The sequence below is a fragment of the Rhinolophus sinicus genome, chromosome 2 (genome assembly GCF_057876585.1).
Source record: "Rhinolophus sinicus isolate RSI-liver-muscle chromosome 2, RSI-T2T, whole genome shotgun sequence".
In the NCBI taxonomy this organism is placed as follows: domain Eukaryota; kingdom Metazoa; phylum Chordata; class Mammalia; order Chiroptera; family Rhinolophidae; genus Rhinolophus; species Rhinolophus sinicus.
The window spans coordinates 170814022-170841208 of record NC_142502.1 but is presented as its reverse complement, the minus strand read 5'-3'; the positions used below and the strand labels follow the sequence as shown (position 1 = coordinate 170841208).

General features: G+C 43.8%; 1 protein-coding gene across 1 annotated transcript in view; it reads right to left on the bottom strand.

Moving 5' to 3' along the window:
- ALK (ALK receptor tyrosine kinase) overlaps positions 1 to 11099 on the bottom strand; it is a 641950-nt gene extending 630851 nt beyond the window's left edge. Inside the window, exon 1 of the mRNA XM_074331841.2 lies at positions 9445 to 11099. Within this exon, the coding sequence (XP_074187942.2) occupies positions 9445 to 10111 (667 nt within the window). The 5' untranslated portion in view covers positions 10112 to 11099. The remainder of the gene's footprint in view (positions 1 to 9444) is intronic.
- Between the last annotated feature and the right edge of the window lie 16088 nt (positions 11100 to 27187).

The following is a 27187-nucleotide window of genomic DNA, read 5'->3' as shown; positions in this document are numbered from 1 at the left end:
TCTTTGTGAATTCTAAAACTTAGTGTAAGAAACATTTGTGTTTTATTAAAATTATTTTATTTATTTATAATTAAAAGTATTAATTAAAATTATTATTACTATATGTAATTTACATGGTCCTTGGCTATTACGTTTCCCTCTGTGAGTTAATGACCTTACTTGTAAAAATGTTCCCATTCCCTGCTTCAGGAAATTTTTGAAGGACCCATTCTAGCCACCAAGGAAAAGAAATATAATCAATAACTGAGGGAAAAAGTAACACTTGCTGAGTACCAAAAGTGTGTTCGGGCCTACTACCTGCCTTATCCCATTTAATTATCACAGTAACCCTGGGAGATGGGAATTATTTTTCTCACTTTACAAATAAGAAAACTGAAGTTCAAATACACAAAATAAATAGCCTTGGGCCAGTGAATGGTAGAGCAGGGCTTCAACCCCTTATCTAGGACTGATGCTTCCCATTACTTGGAATAGCCTCTTTTACTTTTGATTTCCCACAAATCCAACTCCTTGGAAGGAAAACAGATAAATAAATTGTGTCATATTCACATAAAGGAACACAACACAGCAATAAAAAAGAAAGAAAGAAAGAAAGAAAGAAAGAAAGAAAGAAAGAAAGAAAGAAAGAAAGAAAGAAAGAAAGAAAGAAAGAAAGAAAGAAAGGAAGGAAGGAAAGAATACTGGTACAGACAATGACGTTGATGACTCCCACAGAAATCATGTTTAATAAAAGAAGCCAGACACAAGAGTACACATGGCATGATTCCACCTACACAAAGTTCAAAAATAAGCAACACTAACTGATGACAAGGAAATCAAAAGGATGGTTGCCTTGGGTGGGTCGTGGATACAGACTGGAAAAGGACAGGAGGGAACTTTCTGGGATACTAGAAACGTTCTGTATTTTTATCTGGACGGTGATATATGGATGTTGTATGTGAGAATTATCATCAAACTGTAAACAAGGTTAATGCACTTTATTGCATTTGTCATCCCTCAATGTTTTTAAAAAAAATCATTTTCTGATGTTAAAATACAGGTTCCTACCGTGTTTCCCCAAAAATAAGACCTAGCCAGACCATTGGCTCTAATGCATCTTTCGGAGCAAAAATTAATATAAGACCCAGTCCTATTTTACTATAAGACCGGGTCTTATAATATAATAATATCATATCACATCATATCATATCATATCATATAATAATGGGTCTTATATTAATTTTTGCTCCAAAAGACACATTAGGGCTGATGGTCCGGCTAGGTCTTATTTTTGGGGAAGCACGGTATGTCCCACTACCAGAGATTCATTTCCATAAAAATTCTGAAATTAGGAAAACTGAGCCCAGTGAAAAAAACTCATTTTGAGAAACCTTGGGGAGGGGCCACATAACCCCTTTTCGGGGCTGCTGGGCTTGTAACTGAACCCAGGACCTGCCTCAAAATCTGGGACCTTGTACTGCTGCTCCTAAAGCCACGGGTTGGTTGAAACCATGAGTGGATGAAGCAGAATCTCAGTACTTTTCATGACCTTGTATATTCATTCTTCTCCTGCTTTATTTATTCATTTCTGAATAATCCAGACTGGAGCCTTTCACACAGATCATCTCATCCAATGCTCTAGAGATGTCATGAAGTAGTAGTCAACACAAGTTCTATAATATATTATCTCCTTTAAGAACAAAGACCCAGAGGCTCAACAAGGTTAAGGGAGCTGCATAAGATTTCAAAGCTAATAAAAGGCAAATCAAATATAATGGAATCTAAGTCTTCTGGCTCCTAACCTAGTGTCCTTTCTGCCACAGAACACTTAACCGCAATTATCTGGGCTGAGAATGTGGAAAAGATACATAAAGGAGACCTGCCCATGCGCAGGCCCATGAGCCATATTCCAATGAAAACTGAATAAAAGGTAAATAAGAGAAAAACAAAAACACAGTCAATGGCTTCAATTTTCCTTTTGACTTCCTTTGCCTTTAAGCTTGCTTAGATTTCCTTTGTGGTTCATCCCTTCCCTTTAACCTTTTCCTTACTCCAGAGAATTCTGACTGCCTACCTTTCCATGCACCTGTTGTTACTTAGCCACAAAGGCAAGGGTCAAGGAAAAAGGACTCATCATTAAAGATATACCAACCACTAAAGAAGTGGTTGAGTATATCTGCCCCTCAGAACTCTCTCTCTCTGTCCAGTCTGGGGCCTCCCACTTTCTGGAATGCTTACATTATATCATCAAGTGATGCTGATAGAATTTTCCAGGGAAAGAACCCAAGCTCTAAATAGCCCAGTTGGAAAATTCATCACAAGATTCACTGAAGAAAAAAAAGTTCTTTTGAAGAATCTGAGTCACCAAAAAAGGAGCTGGGATACCCCTCACCTCCTCACTACCTCAGGCCAACACTCTTTTTTAACTGTTCCTTCCTCACACCTTGACCTGTGTGGAAGAGCCCGGTCACCACTAGGTTAAGAATCACTGACCGCATCCTAGACCAGAGGACAAAGCGGTGGCTCGAAAGAAGAAGGCACTCATAGGGCTGCTTGACAGCTTTATTCACAGCTCTGTCCATGTAACTCCTGGACACCTATAACCACCCTCACCAACAGGCCCTATTCTTTTTTGGGGTAATTATTAATTTTTATTAAATTTATTGGGGTGATATTAGTAAAATTATACAGGTTTCAAGTGTACATTTCTATAACATATCATCTACATATTGCATTGTGTGTATGGGATATAAAATTGAAAGCAACAAACAAACAAGACAAACAAACAAAGAAACAAAAACTTGTAGACAAAGACAACGGTTTGGTGGTTACCGAGGGTACAAGGGGGGAGGGGGGGTAGAAGGGGAGAAAGGTGGTCAAATACCGGGGGTGCCAAAAAATGTACACTTTTGAAGAGATGTTATTTATGTATTACTTTTCAAAGTTGGATTGAATTACGGTAGCAATGTGCAGTATGATGTGTGCTCAAAAGACGGCGTTAATCAAATGAATGCTAGCGTCATTCATTGTATTACAATTTTAATACAGCTTTTTTCCTTTCTTAAAATGTATATACATGTTTTTGGCGCCCTGTGTATATGGTGACAGAAGGAGAACGGACTCTGGGTGGTGAACATGCCCTGTTCTTCATCTACTCCCAAGCAGAGGTGATGACCATGTGCTTCTTTTGGCGGCAACGCTCAGCTATGGCTCATTAAAAACCACCACCTATAAAATGCTTAACAGCCTCTTCAGGATGAGGCACTTTCCTGAGACAGCCTCCCACTCAAGTCCCTGGGCTGTGTGTCTCCATGAAATCTCAAAGGTTTAACTGTTCTTAATTAGCTCGTGCCCATTAAAGAGTTGGTACCTCTCTCCTGACTTCCACTTGACAATGAATGGTGAGGCTAGAAATGTAAGGAAAGAGCACAGCTAATTACAGCAAAGGAGTTACCCGAAGCCTGTGGCCCAGCACCTCTCAGAGCTTGGAGGGGCCTGAACTGCACAGATCGCTCTCAGGAAAGATCCACTATCTGAAAACTATTCATCTGTAATGCCTCTATCTTGCTCTTCCTCAGCATTAGATTTCATACTTTCATAAAGTTAAGGCTTGGTTTCTTTCTATAGAAGAACAAAGAATTGGACCATGAAAATAGTCCCTGTCTTTGGATTGAATCCAAAGTCAAAAGACCTACCAGAAGATATAAGTTGATAGATATGAATTAAATGCCACACCTCAATCCTGCTTCTCCTCCACATTTCTTGGAAAGACAGACCTCCCGTGGCAAGAAAATACAAATTACCACCCTAGTCAATCTCTCCATTTCCACCGAATCCCACCTCTCATCTCTTAGAAATTAGAAGTTAATTGCAAGGGGAGCCCACAGTATCACAACTGCTGCTGCCAGGGTTGCCACATATGGGCACAAATAAGGACTGTGCAACTCCAGATGGCACCGTTCAAATAGACTAAAATGTATATGCATCGCTGGGTGTGGCTGCTGCTAGGAAAAACCATGTGGTTCATATTGATGGAGGACTTTATTATGTTTCAGGCTCTGGGCTAAGGATCTACACGTATCATGTGATTTAATCTCCATGACTACACCTTAAAATAGGAAATATTACTATCCCCATTTTTCCAATAATAAAAGTGGGCATCAAAGATTTTAAGAAACGCTTCTAAGTCATGGCTATTAAACCCCACATATTTGTTGCACGGCCTTCTAACAAAGATAATGTAAAGCTTTTCATCTATTCACATGTCTTAGTTGTAATTGGCACCTTGAGATGACCCCCTGATTTCAAGGAAAGGAGATATGTGGTCCTAGTCAGTACCTAGCCCAGTACCCAGCATCACATAACCTCTCAACACATAAATGCAAGTTTCCATGTCGACCGCTTTCTACCTGCATGACCTCGTAAAAGTAGTAGCAAACATCTAGACTTCAGTTACTCCATTTATAAAGTAAAACAAAAACAAATAGGATTGATAAAAATAATAAACGTGAACGGGCTTTCTAAATTGTTAAGTTCCATACAACTGTAGCAGGACATGAATAATGGTTATAAAGAGAGGCACAATGCCCTTTATGCTGGCAAATGCCTCTGAAGTGAGGTTATCAGGCAGGAATCCTGAGTGGCCAGGGATTGCAACTTCTGCTGACCCTTCTCTCCCTCTCCCCTTCTCCAACCTGCAGGCCAGTCCTTCCTGACCTTCAGCACACAAACGTCCTTAGAAAGACATTCATTTTTACTAATGATGACACTTTCTTCCCCACATAAAAACCCCGCATGCATTTTCCTTCTTTCTCTTTTGTAAATCTGTGAGAGGATCAATTGGGTTTAGATGAACTTCACCTTTCAAATAGCCATATGTATTCCCAGCATTTCAAAGTGTTTTCAGGCAGCTACCTTTTTTTCTCGCTCTCTTTTCTAGAATAACATCCCCCACCCCATTTCCAACACAACTTTGACTGTGTGTGACCAGTAGTAGTGAAAAGCAGGGTATTTCCGAGACAACCAAGGTCAAGGTCTAACTTCCTGAAACGTAGGCAGGACAATAGGGATATATGTCCACCACATCTGGACTTGGTCTCATCTTCTCAAGACCCAGGTACCTTCCGCCCGCCCAACGACGTGATGATGCACAGACCTATAGATGTGCCTTCGATGCATAATGCTCTGGGGAGTGTGCCTCCCCCCCCCCCCGGATATACAGACAACACCCCAGAGAAATACTCTGTGTTTAATTTGGGAGCAGAAAAGAATAAACCCAGTAATTTCAAAATAATTTTTTTATTAACAATCTTCTTATAAGTATGCCCCACCAACTTCAAAGCAATTCTTTTCTTTTTTCCCCCGGAAACATCAACACCCAAAGGCTCTCAAGAGCTGTATCCCATCGGGGTGATATCTTTGTAAATTATATAGATGTCTAATCACTATGTTGTACATCTGAAACTAGTATAATATTGTATATCGACTATAATTGAAACATAAAAAGATTTAAAAAAATAAATAAAACTGAAAGAAAAAGAGTTGTATCTCTAAATATCCTGATTCCTGCCACTGCCCCCCATCCCAGCTTTCCTGCCTTAACTGTGTCTTCTTAACATTTGAAAATACAGAACTGATTAATTATGAATGCTGTGGCTTATCTGACCCACATCTCACCTTACTCTTGATCCCTTAGAATTCCATTCCATAGTCCAGGAGTATCAGTTTCAGAAAATAAGGTTTCCTTGATATCCAACCTGAAGTTTCCTTCTGCAAGTTTCATCCTGTTACTTCTATGGACCACACTGAATAACTCGTCCTTTACTGCCCCTCTCCCTCTTCAGAGACCTGTGGATTGTTACCATAGCCTTCTCGGCATTGCCATTTACGCCAGCCATATATATATTTCATTCTTTTATCTTTCACCATAAATCAGTCCTTTCAACTCTTAAATCAGCTCTTCTCTGGACTTGTTCCAATTCTCCCAATTTACCTCCAATAACTGCTATCCCTTCTGGGAGCTCCAATTTCTTCTCTATCTTCCTTCACTCTCTTTCCCTCTCCAGCAATGAAGTGGGAAGGGACTGACAGGTATGTGAGGTCAAGTCTCCAGTGTACCGCATTGCATACATCTACTGTAAATTGCTCAGGCCTCTCCATAGCACCTGTAAAATCCCCAGTCATATATCCACTTCCCTAGAGTGGGAAGGGGTGGGGCGCTTGCAGGGAAACATGCCTTCCTATCCCACAAGTCATCATCCTCTAGGCCCCTTCCTGGGAGATGGCAGAGCAAGACGTTAAAACATCTATAAGCAGGCTGCCAAGTGGAGCTGTGAGCAATGTGGTGGCCTCCACGTAGACACCTCTTCTGACGTTTGGGCTGTCCCAGGATGGTGCACTACCATTTGCACAGTCCCAGCAATTGCTTCTTTACCTCGTATCCATGAATGGATGCCCTATAGAGCTGCCTCGGTCTCTGAAACGCTGATCCCATTGATGAGTGAAAGCAACCCACAAGGGAAAAACCATTAGCAAGTCATGCTTTCTCAGGCCTCTCAGACATCCTTTTGTCCTCTCAGACAAGCCAAACCACAAGCAATACAAAGGTATGACTTTGTCCTGAGTGGGGACTTTTCCATTTTTACCACGCCCCCAGTAATAGTTCTAGTCAGATTTAGGAAGTTATCTTCAGTGAGACAAATGGGCTGCTCTAGGCCCTTCACCAGATCACCCATCACCAGATCTCCTCCCCACACGTAGACCCATCAGCATGGGTGGGCCCCTCTAGACCAGGCAACCAGTCACTTGGGAAGAAGCAGGGAGAAATACACTGAGTCGTGCCTATTTGCCTTTTGTGTACTCGAAGATCCTATGCCACAGAAGAGTTAAATGCCTCTTTTATAAATCACCGCCTATATAAAAAAAGAATAAACCCATTTCTTCAAACACGATAAATAGCAAAATCAATCCAAGTGAGAAAACTTAAGCCTGAATTTTCATACAAGAAAATGAATGCAACCACAATGATATATGTTGCCCCAAACATGAAACATGATACAGCAGGGTATGTCTACTCCCTCCATGGGGAGGTCTGCAGTGGAGACTGTATCCGAATGAGGCTGGGGAGGCAGTGGGAAGGCCAGAGGCTAGTCATGCATGGCTAGCTGCCTCACTGAAGACAGTACATGGCTCAAAGCAGGAGAGCCCAGCCTGTTCCAAGTGTGATCACCACAAGCCCCGAAGTGCTTTTCAATAAGCTGTCTGTCTCTGCGGAGGTCATGGGGAGCTCATCCAGTAATACTTAGTGTCTTATTTGATCTCATCAATTATCATTTGATCCCCATTCTGCTGAAAAATGCTTGGCCAAATTTTCTAGCCTTTTAATGGCAGAATCCTGGCTCTTTCGGAAACCAGGATTGCTAGACGTGTCAAATGATGCATAAGGGCTTGGTCCAGCTGCCAAATGGACTGTGGGGCTGAGGGAGAACTTGGGATGCTGACAGTGCTTCCCTCAAAGCACACTCCTCGCTGCAGGAAACTCCCCCCCTTCTGCAGCTTCAACTCCTTATCTAAGGCTCGACTAGAGGATATTCTTCAAATGCATGAAACATGTGATTCTTACAAAGACACCCACTGATAGCTTCATGCAACCTGCCTGTTTATAGCAGGCAAGTTCAGGGCTGCAGAAAGGACCACTTTTGCCTTTTACCTGACAACCGCTGATCTAGATTGCTGGGGCCTATGGTCATTTAACAGGAGGTGATGGAAAAGCTCTAGAAATGCTCCTAGACATCAAAGTGGAAAAAATCTGCATTCCCAGAGAAGTCATTTTTATATCCATTACAAAAACATTAGGCACTAAAAGAGAATGTTGCATGTATAAACCACAGAAGCCAGGATGACATTAAAGCACAGCTGTTCTGTACAAAAGTATCTGTGGAGAGACAACACTATTGGTCTCCTATCTCAGTTCACAGAAGGCGCTATGAAAGTCATCAGACCCTGCCTCTTATTATGGATTAATACATAGTCCAACACTGAACACTGAACACAAAGGGGTCATTTTAGGTGCCAATGTCACCAATGGAATATGCATCCAGACTCTGTTTTCCTTGGGGACCACATACCAGTATGTTTACCATGCAATGCCTGGGGAACTGCAGCTTCTGAATATCTCTGCTGCATGACAGCACTGGTTATGTGGGGGAGATACTTGTGTCTCTACAGTGGGCTTTCCCCATGCTTTCCATCCAATTAATACTCAGCATTAGTAACCAGTGGAGCATAAGAATTTCATTTATTTCTGAAGATGAGAATGATATGACAGATACTGGGTTTGCTCAATGGAATTAGAGTAGGCTTTTAAAAGACATGGTTTCTTTTCTCTGCTTTCTCATTCATTTACATTGTATATTTTATTCACAAGTCTTTCCCCAGTGGTCTTACAAGAGAACCATCCATTCAAAACCACCTGGTTTTCCAGTCAAAGGATACTATGGGAAGAGTTAGTAGGAAGTGCCTCCACACACACACACACACACACACACACACACACACACACACACACACACAACTCAGTGAATATGAGAAGAAAATGAGAGAGTAAATGAAACAGAAACCTCATTTCAGGAGTCTCCAGCAGAGAGCTCTGCAGTGAAACAGGCCTGCCAGAGAGAGTTATCCAGAGCTGCTGCTGTAGACAGTCAAGCTAAGAATTGGAGGGAAGGCAGGGGGCAGAGGAAGCAAGGGAAACCAACTACTGTCTCTCTCTGACTTCACTGTGACTCCCCCAAAAAAAGACCATCTTGGCAACTTTGCTTCCTCTCTTCACATCTCTGTCCCTTAGTTCTTCTGGGACTCTCCCAATGACATCTGAGAGGAAGAACAAGAGTCTAAGACTGGACAGTAGATGGGTTGGGGGTAGGGAAAACAGGATGAATTAATGAAGAAGAGGCAATAACCCTAGGTAACCCAACATTTGAAGGAAACAGATGGGTGGAATTCAATAATATAGCGAGGAATTCTATATTCCATAAGAAAGTGTACCACATTTATCCAAATCTGTGATGGCCAGAAAGAGGAACAAGGGAAAGGGACGAAGGGCAATAGTTTTGAGATCTAGAACTAAACTTGGGATAGGCGCATTTCAGCTGCCCCAGGGACCCCCAAAGAAGGGTATCCAATTTTGGCTGGGACCCTGTGTTAGTCAGTACAAGGAAGCATTCTGCCAAGAGAAGGAAACTTTTCTCCCAACTTGGCTGCTGAAGAAGCAGGAAGACCCTTGGAGAATAACTGCATTCGTGGAGAAATTAAGAAATATGGTCTAACTGGGGGAGGTTTGTGGAAGGAGGAAAGAGGGCTAAGAACCAGAGGCTGAGGTTTTGGAACAGGACACAGTTGACATGGGTTGCAAATTGATGTGTCTAAAAAACCAAATCCCGACAAGCTCAGGCGGGAGCTGCTCACCAGTTCCGAAGATCTGGAAGAGAAGGCGGGGCTGGGAGGCACGGATCGCTGCAGACAGCTTTCCCTCTCTGCCCACTTCCGACGCCCTCTTCTCAGGCATCAGGCGGATCCTCAGCCGCCCTTCGCCTTGGCGAATCCACCAGCTGAACAGCTCGCTGAGGTTGAACTGGAGCAGTCCCGCAGACGCCTCCTCTGGGGGCCCCACGCAGCCCTCGAGGATTGCCTCCTCTCCCAGCTCCAGCACCAACTGTTTGGCGCGCCTGAGCTTGCGAACCGAGCCACCCTTCAGCACCCTGGACAGCGTCTGTGCCGGGGCTGGCGAGCTGGCTCTTGGTGTCCAGGACACCCCAGGTGGTGACCCAACCAGCCTAAGCAATGGGGCACAGTCTAGAGCCAGCGAGCCGCGTGCCTCCGACCCGCCAGCCCTCGCAGACGGCGACGGCAGCAGCAGCTCCCGGGCATAGACACGGAAGAGCGAGGGCACCACGAAATCCACCGCCAGGCTCTTCCTCTGCAGACGCGAGTAGCTCAGCGGCTCTCGGGGCTGCACCGCTGGTCCTCCGGCCAGTGAGCCCACGCGCTGGCCGGCCCCCGTCCGGGTCCCGGAGCCTGAGGCTGCCGCGGAAAGCAGGGGCAGCAGCAGCCAAAGCAGTCCCATGGTCCCCATCCCGCCAGAGAAATGTTGTTTGTACTAGTCTCCGGACTCTCCCAGATCCAGCCTCGCCCTTTGCTTCCCCCCAATGAGAAGGGGCTCCAAACAGTCCTTGGTCCTGAAACGCTCCTTCCACCTGATCTCTGGAGAACTGTGCATGCACTCGATTCTCTCGCTTTCCTCCAACTGCAAGGAGGAGAGCAGGAGTCTCAATAAATCGAGGCTCAGGGTTGTATCGAGACCCTGAAGCACATTGGGCTCAGCATATGGGACCCTGTGCTTCTTGCTGAGTGCTGCGCTCCCGTCTGTAGCTCGCTGCGCTCCGGAAAGAGAGAAACTACTATAGTTGAACAGAGATGGTAATTAGTAACCGTCCTCTCCTGCCCCCAGGCCTGAGCTGTGGTCTGCGTGCTCCGGAGCGGCCTCGAATCCTCTGCAACTTTCCAGCTGGGAACGTTGGTTCCGAGCTGTGGTCTGCTGTCCTGGCCGCCTGCTGCCCTCCTTTCAGCTCCTCTGAGCTCCTCTCGGCCCTCGTCTGGGGGGGCGGTGTAGGGTAACGGAGGGCGGGGACTGCCTTCTTACTCACCCTCCTACGACCCTCCGCTGCGGGAAGTCTTCCGATTGCACTACTCGCTAAACTTCTGGGCTTAAATTGGGCCTCTGCTCTATGAAACGGAGGCTCAGACAGCCGCGGTGCAAGTTTGCAGTGTCCTTGCTCTCCTCTTGCGCCTGTCTCCTCAGAGTTCTCAGGCACCAAAGCGGCCCCGGCGGCAGCTTTGGAGTGAAAGCATTCAGGGCAGAAAAGCCGGATATCTGGCTGCCCCCTCCTCACCCAGCAGCAGCCCCCGGGGCTTCGGGTGGCTGGTTGGAGGGCGCCCGGAAGGCGCCTCTGTGCCCCGCGACCCTCCCGACAGGGGCGGCGGGAGGTGCCAGCTGCTACCGCCCTTGCCAAACCGGGAGCCACTGGATCGCATCTGCCTGGGCGCCCGCCACTTGCAGCTGGCGGAGGCGCGAGCGCGCGCCAGGAGGGGGTGGGGACGCGGCGGGGGCGGGGCCCGAACGCCAACTCCCCGCGGCTGCCAGACCCACGCAGGCCCGCCCCGCCCCGCTTGCATCAGCCAACCAACTGCGTGGAGATGTCGGCTCCTATGCAAATCTGCAGAGGCCTCGGCATTCATTGATAAAAGCACAGAGCCAGCCCCGCCTTCCCTCCATCCCTCTCCTCTCTCCTGCCTTTCCCTCCCCCAGATTTCCTGCCCTATTTCTCTGCTGTGTGAACAGGAGTGTGTTTTAAATAAATGGGAGAACTGGAAGAGGCCTTTGCAATCAACCATTCTCCCTAATTATGCATTTAAGAGATTAAACTGCTCCGATTTCGGAAAATCCGGCTGTGGAATAAAACTGGAGGCGATGGTTAGGGAGGAGGGGCAGCACGACATTGCCAAATCCGAGGACAGCTTGGATTAGGGCCCTGAGACAGACTCTCCTCTGATCCTTCCATTATTTGCACGCATTCCTCGGAAGCTTGCGGTCCCACCATCTACACAGGGAAAGTTGGCTGGGTGGAAGGTGGGGAGTGGCAGTGATCTCACAGAGTCCTTCAGCTGCAACAAACACGTTTCAGAGCTGCTAGTCCCCCAGCGTTTTCTCAAAATAGTGCTTACATGTGTCACCTCTTTCAGTCTCCACAAGGTAAATATTTTAAATTCTAGATTTAGAGAGGAGGAAATTGGGTCGCAAAGATCTTAATTAATTTTCCTTGGGTCACACAATCATACGACGTGCCTGCCAAGCCCTTCCTCGTGCGCTCTTAAGCACCGCTCTGCCACTGGCTTCCAGGAGTAACAGGTCAAGAAGATCTAGGGGTGACTTAGCTGGAAGGAATAATGATCCATCACTCTTGCTCACAGCCTTGGAGTGAGAATTCCCAGCCACAGGCGTGTGTTTGTTTGTTTGTTGTTTGTTTTGTTTTGTTTTACCTGTGAAATAAGGACTGCACCTCTGGTCTCTCTTTCCCTTCTCTCTCCAAACTGTCAACACAGAACTCAGATAATGGCTGTGTTTATAACAAGTGGTTCACTAGAACTGCAGACAAAGCTACAATCTTTGGTTCATACAAATCCCTCTTGCTTCTGGCAAGTAGCAAAGGCGCTGCCTCAGAGTCAGAGGACAGAGTGGAGCTGAATCTCACTCCCTGAGCAGCAGAAGGTGGCTGTAAACACGTGCCTCGCCCCGCGGGACGTGGCGGCTAAGCAGGGCCCCTGCTCTTCCAGGCTGGGGTTTCTCAAGAATTGTCATATTGCCTTTGGCAACCGGAAGACCTAATCACAGACAAATATTGATTCTCGGAGTGGCTTGCTCTTGGCTTCATGTTTGGCAACTCTCTTAACTGGACAGGCAACCAGACTCTCCTTGGAACTCAAACTGGGTACATTGACTTTACGAGTTGAAGGACAAAGAATGATATGACTCAAGGAAAAAACATGATTCTCCAACCTAGGTCAAGGAAGTCATGGAGAGAGAGAGAGAGAAAGCGAAGAGGAAGGAAAGGATATAGAGGTTGATACTTCCCTAGTATGTGAGCATATATATTTGGATTTTCATCAGATTTCACTGGCGTGCACACTGATGGAAGAACAATTTTCTACTGAAATGGTTAAAAGACTAAAATGTAGGCCCTTTCAATCCCCACTCCATCCCTTATTCTCTGTATAATTCTTGTCCAACGTCAAATTGACTCCAGCAATTTGTCAGTAACTATGGATCTTCTGCTACAATCAGTGGCCACTAGAGGGCGGCAGAGACCTGAAACTTCAGATGAGCCAGGGTTTCACATGCTCCCAGATCACATCCTGGACCACGGCCTTTGCACCTAGTGGACACAGGGGTCTCCGTTAATTCTCATGCTTTGCTAAATTCTCTCAAATTTCCCCCAAGGAAGGACAAGTGCTTCTTACTGTAGATTAAATCTCACCGAATCTCAAAAATGTCCTCTGCTTATTAATTTTAAAAAGGAAGCAGGAATGAACTTTAATAGTGTATCGATCACTATACATATGCGAGCTACATATGTAGATCTTCTACATATCTGTAGAAGTGTGTGTGTGTGTGTGTGTGTGTGTGTGTGTGTGTGTGTGTATCACACCACACAGTAGCCTTTTGGGAGAAAATATGTTATTATTTCCATTACAGAGACAAAACAGTTAAGGGTCAAGGAGACAAAATAATTTGTCCAAGGTCAAACAGCAAGTAATCACAGAGTTGGAATTCTTTTCCTCCAAAATTTACACATCCCACTCGAACAAATGAGGCCTTTTCCTCGTGCAGATAGCTATAATTTTAACAATTCCATCCTGCATCATTGCCATCTAGAGGATGGGAGATGCGAAAGGACAGTCAAGAGCGAGTGAGTGAAATAGAGACAGAAAGCTTAAAGGTGTGAGCAGAAGTGATAGCTGACATGTCTTGTATACTTACTATGGGCCAGCATAGTTCAAAATAATTATCATGCATGTTCTCATTTAATAGTCACAGTAACACTATGAGGGGAAGTAATAATATCTCTATTTTGCCGATCACAAACAGAAGCTCACAGAGGGTAACTTCCTAACAAGACTACACAGGTAACAAGATGTGTTAAATTACTGGAACCTGGATATCTGACTAAGAATTTCATGCTTTCAAATTCTGGGCAAACTCACGAGAGATAATTGAGTGGGTGGAATAGATTGAGGTGGGCAAAGGTGAACAGAGGAAGAAACTCAAAGCCCAGCTCAAAAGGAAAGATATAGGGGCGGGGGTGGCAGGGAGGGCAGCACTGGAGACACAGTTAGTGAGTGGGCTGCTCTGGATCCCTTGCCGACGGCTTGGACAGTTAAGTTGGAAAGGGGGGAAGGGAGTAGACAATGTCCCAGGAGAGGAAAGGGCCAAGTTGGACACTGAGAGCACTAAGACACTCCTGAGGACGGCCCCAATTCCTGGAAGTGGACAGCTCAGTTAAGGAGGCATCGGAAGTCTCTATGAGGAAAGCAATAATAAAAACAGCACTTCAAATTCGGGCAGTGTGACATAAGGCAAAACACATCCCACAACTTCAAAATCTGACTGAGACCTACAGGGTTAATTAAGTGAGCCATTCTGATGATCACATAGAAGGAGGAGAAAGAGCTGGCGGAAAGGGAAAGAAAGAATTAGAGGAAGCAGAAGGAGAAAGAAAAAAAAAGGCCGGAGAAAAATCAGTAGGTTGAGCGGAAGCTAGACATTAGAAGATACTCACTGCTATGACATTTGGAAATCGACAACCTGAGTAGCTTACCCTGAGCCAAGAGCAGGAATTGGGACCCAGAAGACACATGCAAATGAACCGTGGCTTTGTGTTCAGGAAACTGGATTTTAATCACAAGCTTGCTTCTCAGAGGCTCTGTGAATTTGGGAAAACCCTTGATTTCTCTGGGCTCATGTATTAAATTAGAAGAAAGGCCAAGTATTGTCTTTCAGACACATGCCCACTCTGAAATTCTGTGAGAGACTCTCCAAGTGGCCAAAGGTCTCATCTAAGACTGGAGACTAGAGTCGACAGATACTAGAAGGAGAGAAGGAACTTCCATTGGAACCAGGAAAAGAGCATGGATCTAATGCTGGACAAAGGAAAAACACAACAAAGACTTCTTTAAAAAAAAATACGTCTCTGGCACTAAACAAACCTGAGCCTAGAATCTATAACCTGCAAATTGCCAACCAGTCATGCATAAGGTATCTTCTAATAACCATCATGCTAAGAACAAAGCAGTTAAAGTTATTAATTCAGCCATTATTTATTAGGTACCTACTACGTGCTTGGCTTTGCATAAGGTGCCAAGGAGAGATACTGTGGTGAATAAAACAGTCAAGGTTCCTACCATCATAAGGCCTTGATAAAATTAAATGAAATAACCCAGGATATAAAACGGAATTCCTGCCTATGCTACAACTAAGCAAAAATTACAAATATAAACACCTGGAGGAAAATATTGACAAACAGACTTATTGGGGTGGCAGAATTGTGGGTAATTTTTTTTATGAATGACTTCTAATGGTTTTGCATAATAAATAATAATAGAATTTGACTCCTCCAATAATAGAATTTGATAAAGAAAGTGTATCAGTCAGGATAGCCAGGTTATGTTGTAATAACAACAACAACACACACACACACACACACAAAAAACAAACAAATCTCAGTAGCTTAAAAACAATGAAATATATTCTTCTCACAGTCCATATCCATTTTCAGGTGAGCAGAGGACTCTAGTCACCAAAATCATTTAGAGATCCATGCTGCTGGAGCAACCACTATTGAGAACTTGGAGAGTCTTACACCAACAACTAAATACTCCAGCCTGGAAATGTCTTATTTCCACTCACAACTCTGCTTAGAAATATCCACATGGTCCTAACCTTTCATGAAAGGGCCCAAAAGGTAGACAGTCAGAAATATCTAGCAAATAGCCATGCTGACTCCCAAAGGAGAAGAAAACGTGCAAGCGTTGCAGTAGACAACTTAAAGCAGGAGAGGTCTAGAAGACTGGAGTTCCCCGAAGAAAATGTTAGTTCCCTGGGATCCACTGGGAAGCCCAGTGAGGAGCCCAGATACCATCAGCACGGTCTGTCAGTGCTGTATCATCACGATATCATCATGCAAACAACGAAAGAGCTCAGCCTACTTTCATTCCCCCAAGGCAAATGAGAAGCCACACAGCCACAGAAAAAGCCCTTTGAACACCAGACAGTGACAGCTCTCTCCCAGAAACTATAAACAATCTCATGTTTACTGAAGAGAAGAGAAACAACAAGAGAGATCAAAGCAAACAGTTCACTATGTATTTCACAGCAATCCCTGTGTTTGTTTGCGAAGCTCCGTGCGTTAGGGAAAAGGGCAGGGGCTATTACTGTAACTCCCATGTGTTGGTCTTATCACCCACTGCTATCCTAGTATTTCCTTGTCTTTTTAAATATTCTTTTCAGCTGAGGAAGATGGAAGTAAAACTTTGGGATGATTTGTTTATCAATATAATCTTATTGAAAGGCCTCCTAAAGAGCAACACACCAAAGCACAGTATCCATTTCATTCAGTTCTTTCTGACTTTCAGCCAACTCAGGTCAGTGCGCTGGCCTGTGGCATTGAGGAGAGCCTTGCCATGTCTACGTGATAGATCAGACAGCCAGTAGGCAAGTCAATCTCTAAGCAATGGATTACATCTAATTGACTTGCTCCAGTTGTCTTAATGATCAAAATGACACACAGTTCCCACTAGCCAGTCCTACTGATCCATCATTTCTCATCTGTGTCCTGCCTGGTCCTCAATCCCTGCCTTTCTCTTACCCAGACTCAGAGCTGACTCAGCCCTTGACTGAGCCCTACCCAGTTCCGAGACCAATCTTGGTTCTTGATTCTACTTGGGAACAATTAAGATCAGAAGGCTCAGTATCAGCTGACTCAGGCTAAACATCCTCTCACTTTGAGTCCTATTTCACACACCTGCCATTTTTGTCTTGCCCCTGTGACCAAGCCACACCTTACCCCTAATTTCTTAAAGGGCTGGGCTTAGCCATGTGCTTACAAGACACCCCCTCCAGGCAACACCCTTTCTCTGAAGTCTGCTTCCCACTGACTGGCTTCCCTGAGGCCAATCCCTTGTGGGCCTAGGTGTGTACATACTAGCTCCCAGTCTTCTTTCCCAGGGATGTGAACTAGGGATGCCCGTGTTTCTTCCTTTTCCCCTTCTGACTGGGCCCGCAGCCAAGAGGGAGCATCACTAATTACCATCAGACACAGGCCAGGGCCATGGCTGATTAGACCAGTGACGAACATTTGACTCTAGAGAAGCCAATCCCCAGGCTAGGTTGAGCTCATCAGCTTCCTTCTCCAAAATTTCAACTAGGAAGCAAAGAGCCTGTGGAACTGACATCTGTGTCATGGTAATAGTGGGGCACTAGAATGCCCCCTTTCCTGAGGACTGATGGTTTTCGTCAGATCTGTGGCCTTAAAACGAATACCTCAGTTGTTGGGCAAATTTGGGATGGACTTTGCTCCTGGAAAATCTAACTGAGACAAGCTGGGGACTTGCCCTTTCCCTCTCACTGGTCCTTCCTGGCATTGACTCCTTGAATAGACCCTACCTACATACTGTTCTCTAAGCTCAGGAGACTCTGACCCCAGAACTACTCACCCTGCTGTCCAGGACTGGCTTGTTTTATCCCATGAAGACCAAGTCTAGAGTCCTCTGCTTTCAATTGGATGAGTGTGAATGGAGCACCCAGGTGGAGTTGGCCAGCACTAGGGAAACCTAGGCTTACAAGAACGATATTCTCAAAGCCATAAATCTGGACGTGTAATCTGATATGATCTCTGTGTATAGTAGGTTTCCAAATAAGAAGCAAGTTGGATCTGCAACGTTCCTGTTTTGCAGCTATTTCAAGGATTCATGAGAAATAAAGTTACATCACGCTGATCCAAAGCAACCAAGATGCAAAGTTATAATACCAATGACCAATACTTGGGTCCTCAACACATGACAGCAGTCCTGCAAACAGGGAGAGTCATCTACTTTCAAGAGGGAAGAGCCTCATCTACACCGCCTTCTCCTTTCCAAGTCATAAACCATGCCTGATAGCTCCAGTGGCTTAGCAGGCCCAGTAAGGCCCAAATAGTCCCCACTCGGCAAAACGGACCCTCAAACCTACCACCAGTCCAGGATTCTTGGCCATTGGACACTAGCCAAGCTCTGGAGTCTTGCCCATTACTTTGACCAGTAAGTGTCCACAAGTGGTAACCAGCCTCAAAGATGGCCCCATCGCCTTACATTTGCACCCTTGTGACTTGCCCTCCCACACTGAATAGGACTGACTGGTATCACCAATAGGATATGTGGAAATGATACTGTATGACTTTTGAGTTTGGTCATAAAAGATGTTGTGGCTTTCTTGGATCATTTGCTCTGTGGGAAGCCAGCTGCCATGTTATAAGGATATTCAATAAGCCTCAGGGAGAAGTCCACATGGCAAGGAACAAAGGACTCCTACCAATAGCCAGCCCTAACTTTCTAGGCATGAGACTAAGTCACCTTGGAAGTGGATCCCCCAACCCCAATCAAGCCTTCAGATGCCTTCAGATGCCTGCAGCTCCAGCTGATACCTTGACTGTAATGTCATAAGAGACCCTGAGCCAAAAACACTCAGCTAAGTCAAATTCTTGACTCCAATAACCTGTGAGATGATAATGCTTATTGTTATTTCAGGTTGCTAAATTTGGGTTAATATTTTGTGTAGCAATAGATAATGAATACCCTACCCCTCCTTCCAATTCACCAGCTTCCTCTGCCTCCCCTTTAGCTGCTTGCCCAGCCAAGCCATACCATTGCAGGCCAATCCACCACAGCTGGCCCCACCAAGGCCCAAACAGCCCAGGGCAGGGTTCATCACTACAGACCAGGTCACTCAGTAGCCAGAGGCAGGGTACCCATCAAAAACATTTCACTGTTTTATCAGTACCTGCGACATAAGCTACACATCCCTCACAGGCCTGGGAATAAATCCTTTCCATTTTTTTCTTTTATAGCATTTTCTTTATGATTATAAAAGTGATACATATTAATTACAGGAAATTTGGAAAATTCAAAAATATATTTAAACAAAGTTTAAAAAACCCAGAATCTCACCACCCGAAAATAATGATCAAAATTTTGGTATATTTCCTTCCAGTATTGTTTTAAATTAGTACAATTCGCAGTTATATACTGCTATATTTTTTTAACTTAACATTAGATTGTGAGCATTTTCCCATATCACAGGACATTCTAGAGATTTATGATTTTTAATGGCTGCATAGAATTACAATGTATAGATGTACCATGATTTGTTTAACCAATATCTATTTTTGGATATGTGAGTTGTTTTCAAGTCTTTGAGGTTATAAATAATTCTGTGACAAATATTCATGTACATCAATCTTAGTCCATGACTCTGATTAATTCTATAGCTCGTAAATCTGTTTGCATTTCATTTCTTTAGATTCTTAAGTTTCTTTGTAAAAAAATGTATTAATAACTAGCAGATGCATAGAATTGAAAAATTACAAAAAGGTTACGCAGTTAAACTGTATCTTTCTCCCACTGGAGTTCCCTCCCAGTTTCTTTCTCCAGAGGCAATAATCACTACCATTCTGGGGTATTCATGCAGAATTCTTTTATGCATATATAATCACATATGTGTGGATCAGGGGTTCTCAAAGTGTGGTCCGCAGGCCCCTGGGAATCCTCAAGAGACTTTCAGGGAGTTCATAAGGTCAAAGTATTCTTATAATAATATTAGGTTGGTGCAAAAGTAATTGCAGTTTAAAAGGTTAAAAAATTTGCAAAAACCAGAATTACTTTTGCACCTACCTAATACCAAGGGCATTACTCACTTGTTTCACTTTTATTCTCTCACAAGTATACAATGGAATTTTCCAGAGGCTGCATGACATGATGATATCATCACTTTAACAGCTAATAGAACATGTGGTTGTATATTCTTGGGTTTTCTAGAATTTTCTAAGACAACCTTTGATTGCGGTCCTCAATAATTTTTAAGAGTGTAAAGGCTTCCTGAGACCAAACTGTTTGAGATCTGTTGGTACAGACCTTAAAACACACACACACCTGGTAGCATGAAATACTGTAGCTTTTTTTAATATGACAATATATCTTTGAGATTATTTTATCTCAGCAGCTATAAAACAGCATTGGTGTTTTTAAGTAACTGTATTTTAGTACTCAACCAATGAAATTTAGTTTTTTTTCCAATTTTTGCTTTCTTTAGTACTATTATATAACAATATTGCATGGGATAACCTTGCATGCTCTTTGTTGTATTCAAATGCAAGTAAAGTAGTCCCCCTTATCCTTGGGGAATATACTCCCAGACCCTCAGTGGATGCGTGAAATCACAGATAGTACTGAACTCTGTACATATATATTGTTTTTCCCTATACATACCTATAATAAAGTTTAACTTATAAATTAGGCACAGTAAGTTAACAATAATAACTAATAACAAAATAGAACAATTATAACCATATACCGTAATAAAAGTTATGTGATTGTGGTCTCTCCCTCTCTCCCTCTCTCTCTGCCTCTCTCTCTCTCTCCTAACCAATCTGATCACCAAGACAGCTGCTATGTGACTAATGGGTGGGGAGATTATACATCATGGATACACTAGACAAAGAGATGGTTCATGTCCCAAAACAGGACAGGACAGAGTGAGATTTCATCATTCTACTCAGAATGGCATGCAATTTAAAACTTATGAACTGTTTATTTCTTGAATTTTCCATTTAGTATTTTCAGACTGCAGTTGACCATGGGTAACTGAAACCGTGAAAAGTGAAACTGCAAATAAGGGAAGACTACTGTATATCTTTATAGTAAATACATAGTGGTGGAATTGCTGGCTAAAAGAGTGTACACATTTAAAATAGGTACTGCCCAATTGCCTTCCATGGAGAATATGACAATTTTTATACCCAAAATAGTTGAGAGTGATTGCTTCCTCGTATATTCACCATCACAGGATGCTATCAATCTTTGGATCATTAATATCTGATAGTTACAACTATGGTATCCTACTGTAGTTTTAAATTCCATTTCTTCCATTAAGAGTAGATCAAGCATATTTTCCTATTTTGAAAAGTCTATTGTATCTTTTCTGGAAAGCCTCTGCTTATGTGCTTTGCACACTTGTCTTTTGATTTGTTGGTGCGTCCTTATTGAGTAGCATTTCTTTACATACTAAGGAAATTAGCCCATTTCTGCCTTTTTCCCTTTGATTATTTTATCTTACCCTGCAAAATAATTTTGCAATTATCAAATTAATAATCTCTTTTATGGCTTCTGGGTTATAAGCTCCCCCACCAAGACCACCACGAACACACACACACACACACACACAATGTTTTAAAATTTATCCCCATATTTTCTTCTAGTAGTTTATGAGTTTTTAGGTTTTAATCTTTTTAATGTATTTGGATTTTTGGTAAAGAATTAGATTGGAATCCAACTTTATTTTTTTTATTTCCTTTCTATATGCAGATCACTGAATAAACTCAATATTTATTTCATTAAAATATCTCTTCCTCACCGATAAGAAATGCCACCCTTATTTTAAAATAACTTCTTGCCTGTATTTGGATCTCTTTCTGGTTCCCCCATTCTGTTCATGGCTCCATCTGTCTACCACCCCCCACCCCCCAGGAGTACAATAAGCAGAAAGCTGTCCCCTCTTTCCAATTACTCTTCCTTTACAGAATTGACCTGTCCTCACTCCCTTATTTTGCCATATGAATTTCAGAACTGACTCAACTCGTTTTAAAAAGTCCTGTTATTTTATTTATTGAGCTCACTTAAAATCAACAAATTAACATAGGAAGATCTGCATCTTTATTATGTTGTCTTTCTATCCAAGAACACAGAAGGTCTTTTTTCTTTTTAACCATGTTCTTAGCAACAGTTACCAATTTTTTCATATAGTTCTTGTATATTCCTTGTAATGTTTATTCCTATTGTTCCTTTTCCTGTTGTAAATGGGATATTTTTTTCACTCAAGTACAGCTTCTAACTGATTATTGGGGTTATTGTTTGGGATGCTATTGATTTTTCTGTATTCATTTTGTGCCCAGCCTTCTAAACCAGATACATTTGTTGCTCACAAACTTTTTCACTGGATTCTCTTGGATTTTCCAATACAACTACATCACTTGCAAACAATGATAATTTTGCTTCATTCCCTCTGCTTTTTATACCACCTTTCCTTCTCTTATCAAATTTTATTGGCTAGTTCCTCCAAACACCGAAGTAAATCACAGTGAGTGTAGCGTAGAGCTTTGTGTTCTTCCTGACTTTATGGGAATGATTCTAATATCTCACCATTAAACCTGATGCTGGGATTGGCCTTGAGAAATACATCATTTTTATTGAATTACAACTCTTACATTTCCAAACTCCATGCTCCTATCAAAATTTCAGGTCCCCCAATCAATCACCGTGGCCCCCTATCCTGCACTGCCAGACAATGTGTGCACATCTTAAACTGGAGAAAAGAGTTCCTTGTCTATAATCAGGTGAGGAACCCTGGCCTGAGGACGAGGATAAGACGTTTTTAAACATTTCACTCTAACAGGGATTACCAAAAAGGAGGCACTGCACAAATTTCAGGTGAGGGTGCTGAGTAAGAAGTTGCTATTGGGGCCTGACTAGTTTTCAAGGAACATTTAAGGAAAAGGTGCTGTTCCTGCAAAATCTTTAAACCCAGACCTATTATATACCATTGATCTATCTGAGCTCAGTCTCCCTCTCTCCCCTGTGCCCCCCCTAAGTCCTTGCCTGTCTGACTTACAACACATATCTCAGCCTTGGCCTAAAAGTCATTTCAGACACACTTTCTATCCTGACACCACAACAGCTAATCCCACCCCTATGTAGGCTGTAAAACCAAACTTCACAGCAGTATTTCCCAATGAACATAAGAGTAGCCTGGGACGCTTGCTTAAAACTTTCGAATCCTGGGCCATAGAGATCAGCAAACCAACCTCTGAGGAGAAGCACTGCCTTCTAGTCCCATCACTGTTACAAGAGCTGATGAAATTCCCCCCAGGGCCTAGAAGGTCCCACCCTTCTTCCTCAACTCTTCCAGGTCCAAGTTAAATCACCAGGCTGTCTCTAGAACTATTTAAGTGTGCTCTGACTAACCTAGAAGGAACAACACTATTTCTAAATTATTTTGACCCAGAGTCACCGAGGGTTCTCATGAATTTATGTGAAGATGGAGATGCCTGCAAACAAATCATCTCTGGATAGATCTACTGGACATTCTAAAGGAAGTGGTCAAGGCATGTCGGTTAAACTCAGAACTAGATGAAGTAACTTGGAAACTTCTTTAGGGAAATCAGCCTTACCTGCGATGGGCCGTGAAAGCCTATGACAAGCACATCTTTCCAGCCACAGAGAGCATGTGCCCAAGGCTGGCTCTGTAACCCCTCATCTACAGAGCAAGTCCGTCTCTATTCCCAGTGTCTCAGAACCCCAGGCCTATTCCGAACTGCCTCAGACACTAAGGCTAACAAGAGCCAAAATAGAATCTCCCCTGGTTGTCCCACCCCTGATATGCTGGCTCCCATTTTTGTGGGAGAAGGTTGGCTGTCCTGTACCCATCTCTGCCCTCCTCCTGCTTCCTCATTTCCCCACAAGCTGATGATGAAGTGGTCTCATCTGCAGCCTGCCTGAGTTACGGCCACAGATAAGGACAAGCATCCCTGGAGACGAACGGCCATATTTACAAGCTGTCTACTGCTCACATGCAAAGTCAGGGTCACTCGAGAAGTAGCCTTCAAACACTGAGGAGACCCACAGGCCGCCCCTGTGGTGAAGGCAGCGAGAAGCGGCAGAACTGCTGCACTGCTTTTAAATTGGTCTTTGAGCAAAGGAGTCAAGTAGCTCTGCCCATGAAGGAACACTCACTCAGAAGCTGTCCCACTGAGGCCTCCTGGGGCCTTCGAGGACTCGGTTAATGAATGCTCCGCACTGCAGCCAGTTACTTCCCGGCAAGTCACACCACATCAAGGCAAGTTTGCAGGGACACGAGCGTGTGCCTGGCCCATCAAGGGAGCTCATCTGGTGAGTATGGCTTCTCTCTCCAGCAGCAGGGCATAATGAAGGAGGCTCCTCTGGGGGGAGCAAAGCATTTTTCCAGCCAGTCTCTCCGCTTTCTTTACAGCAGTGATTTTCAAAGCCTGGTGAATGCAAGAGGTCTCCCTTTCTTCCAGGCAATGATGAGCTGTTCTGTAGATTTTAATCATGACATGGGCCTACGGGCTACTTGGTAACAACTTAAATTGAGTTATGGAAGTTATTAAATGTTGGCATTCATAAACTAAAAGCAGCTCATTATTAGAGTTTGCTGAGGAGCTTAATTCAGTATCCACTAAAAAGGAAGGATGCCTTGCAAAGCCTGGCCATGTTTCCCAGCTCCTGCTCACCGTGCGTGCAGTTCCTTACAGGTAGTTGTACTCTGACCCGCTGCAACAATTTTGGTTTTCTTAGCCACGGGCTTCCATGTTATTGTGAGTTGCACTCATAACGCAAATAATACTCCATATCATTTCTTACTAGCAACAAGATTAACACAACTCTTTTGAGCTGGTGAGGTTTTCAAGAGCTGCTACTTTGATTTTTTTTTTTTTAATATAAATTGCTGTTCATTTAGCCTCATTATCAATTTAGAGTATTATCAGTTATTTGGTTAAGCCTATAGTGTGTAGTGATATATAGTTGCATTAACAGTATTTCAGGACTATAGTTTTGCCAATAATTAAAGCTTAATATTAATCATCTATATCCCTGTACTAATTTGCTTTTATAAGGACACTTAAATTGTAATGTGCTGCCTGTGAATTTGTGCCATTGGGATAACCTGATCCTTCTGTCAAAGAAAGTGTAATAAAATCACTGGGTTGTTTTAAGACCACAGGGCAGTCTGTGTTTAAAGCAGTCTGTGTTCAAGATTCACAGACTTGTATATGGTCACTTTCTTCTTTCACAGTGTGAATAATATGGAATATGTATTTCTTACCAGCAACAAGTTTACCACAATTCGTTGACTTTGTTTTTCTCCAATTCTTATCCTCACCAACTCCTATCCATCACTGAAAGGGAATCGGTGAATCATGGAGTCTTTTGCCTCATGTAAGTGGACTATAATCAAAAACATTTAAGGACTATGGGGTCGGGATGGGCGCTGCAGGGGAGACCCATGGCTGAGGATCCAGGCTCCCCACACCACTTCATCCAAGCACAAAAGCTTGCCTCCAATCTAAGCACCGAGTTTCTATGTTTGCAGAAAGAATCCTGCTACCAAAAAATGTCTGAAATCTCTGCATTACACTTTTCTATTTATTCAAATACCACAGCCATTTAAAACAACGCTAGGAAAATCCGGAAAGAAAACACTACCTTGTTAGTTGTAGGAGTTGCTTCATTTTAAGAAAAGGAACATGGAAATGAAGTCAAAGCAATGAAAAAAACAAAGGCAGAACTAGGTATGGAGGTTTAATTCAGCTCAATTTAACCTAGCAAAGCACCTAGCTGGTTGTTGGGAGTGGACGGGGTGAGAAGGATACAGGAGATGAATGAGGTAAGATCCTAGGCTTTTTGTTCTACGGGAACAATGAGAGATGTTCAAAATTGACTGAGATACAGAAAAGAGATGCAAAGGGCATTGAGGGGGAGCAGGGGTTGTCCAAAGGGGAGGGGATCACTTCGATTGTGAGGGGCTAGGAAGGAAGTTTCTCCCCCAGCCTGCACTGGCACGATTCATTCAGTCCTTCAGCAGAAACTACCACCGACAAGGTGCTGGACAGGCCATGGGAAGAACATCAAGAGCAAGGGATTCCCTTGCTCATCTTGGCACCAAGGAAAGTGATTTAAGACAAATTTGAATCAAACTTGATTGTGCATACACATTTCCTGGGGTTTTGTTTTGTTTTGTTTCCTGAGAGCGGGCAGGGGAGAGAGTCTTGTTTAAAAGCAGATTCTGATTCAGTAGGTCTGGGTGGGCCCGTGGTCCTGCATTTCTAACAAGCACCCAGGTAATGCCGCTGCCAGTCAGATACTTTGAGTAGCGTGGATCTAATAAACCTGTGCCACACTTCGGTGTTGGTATAATAGGCCATTAAGTTCTGTGACAAATACTGCTGCTTGCCTGCCCAATATCCATTCTCCTTTTATTTTACAAGAGAGTCTCAGGTTTGCTTGGCAAGGTCATTTGCTTACTCTTCACTGTAGTGGGAGTAGGGCTGACGTAATTCTGACAAAAAGAGGTGTGGGCAAAACTTGCTGAAGAAGGCACCCCTTCCTGTTTAAAATGGCAAGACCTCTGGTGGAGGAGGTTTTGGCTGCTGTTGGCTTTTGATGTTTTCTCCTTTTTCCTGTCTAAAATACAGGTCTAATGCCTGGAGGGCAGCGCGTCTGTTGCTACCATGACACTGACAATCACGAACTCGAGTGGTAGACATGGAAGAAGTAGCCTGGGTCCTTATGCCCCGTGGATTGTGCCCAATTCCTGTTACCTGGTGTCTACGTTTGGGTTTCCCCAGAAGCAGCCCTGAGACAAGAATTCAACTGTAGTTTATTGGGGAAGTAATCCCAGGAATCATGAGAGATAGGAAGAGACACAGGGAAGGGAAGGAATCCAAGAACGGTGTGTCACCAAGCCATGTGGGACACACAGCGGGAAACTGGAGCTTAGTCCTTGAGGGAATGTCTGGGAGACGGTAGAACACACACCAGGCTTCCCCACTGTGGGGAGCCATGGTTACAGGAAACTCTGAGCTTTGCAGAATGGCTCGGTTTATGCTACCTGTTTCCTCCCCCTGAGGCAATTGTCTCTGCCTGCACCTGAGGGGAGCTTGAGCTTGTAAGCTGCTAAGGAATTTGGTGGGAGCGGCCAGTTCCCGGACACAGAAGGCTGATGCCTATCAGGGCAATTGATAAGATAATTACTTGTGAGTTTCGGTGAATTTTGTATCCTCTATGTGAAAGCTAAAGAATTTACATTTGTTATGTTAATACATACTTGCACGTGCTCAAACTGCTTATATGGGTGCAGTAAAATAAACTTAGTGTCTTCAGGATCACTGAAGTCCGCGATCGCCATCATCATATGTGAGAGTGTCTTTTATTCATTCCCACTCCCCCATTCGGGAACCCATCGACTCGTGACGGCTGGCCCGTCGCACTTGGCGCCCAACGTGGGGCTCGAATACGGGGGTAACAGTGAGGAACACCGCGTGGAAAGGGCCCCGGCTCATTAGAGCTGAATCAGTGGATGCACGGTGAGTGAGACACGATCCCCTCGGTCGAATGAATGTGTGAATGATTGATAGTTCCACGACTTTTTGTCACGGAGCTTGATTGGGCCCCAATCCAGAAGGGCACCTGATTGTTTCTTTGTTTGAAAGAAGGACCGAGTTAGGGAAAAGAATGGGTCACGCTAGCAGCAAGGACCTGTATGTTAGAGGAC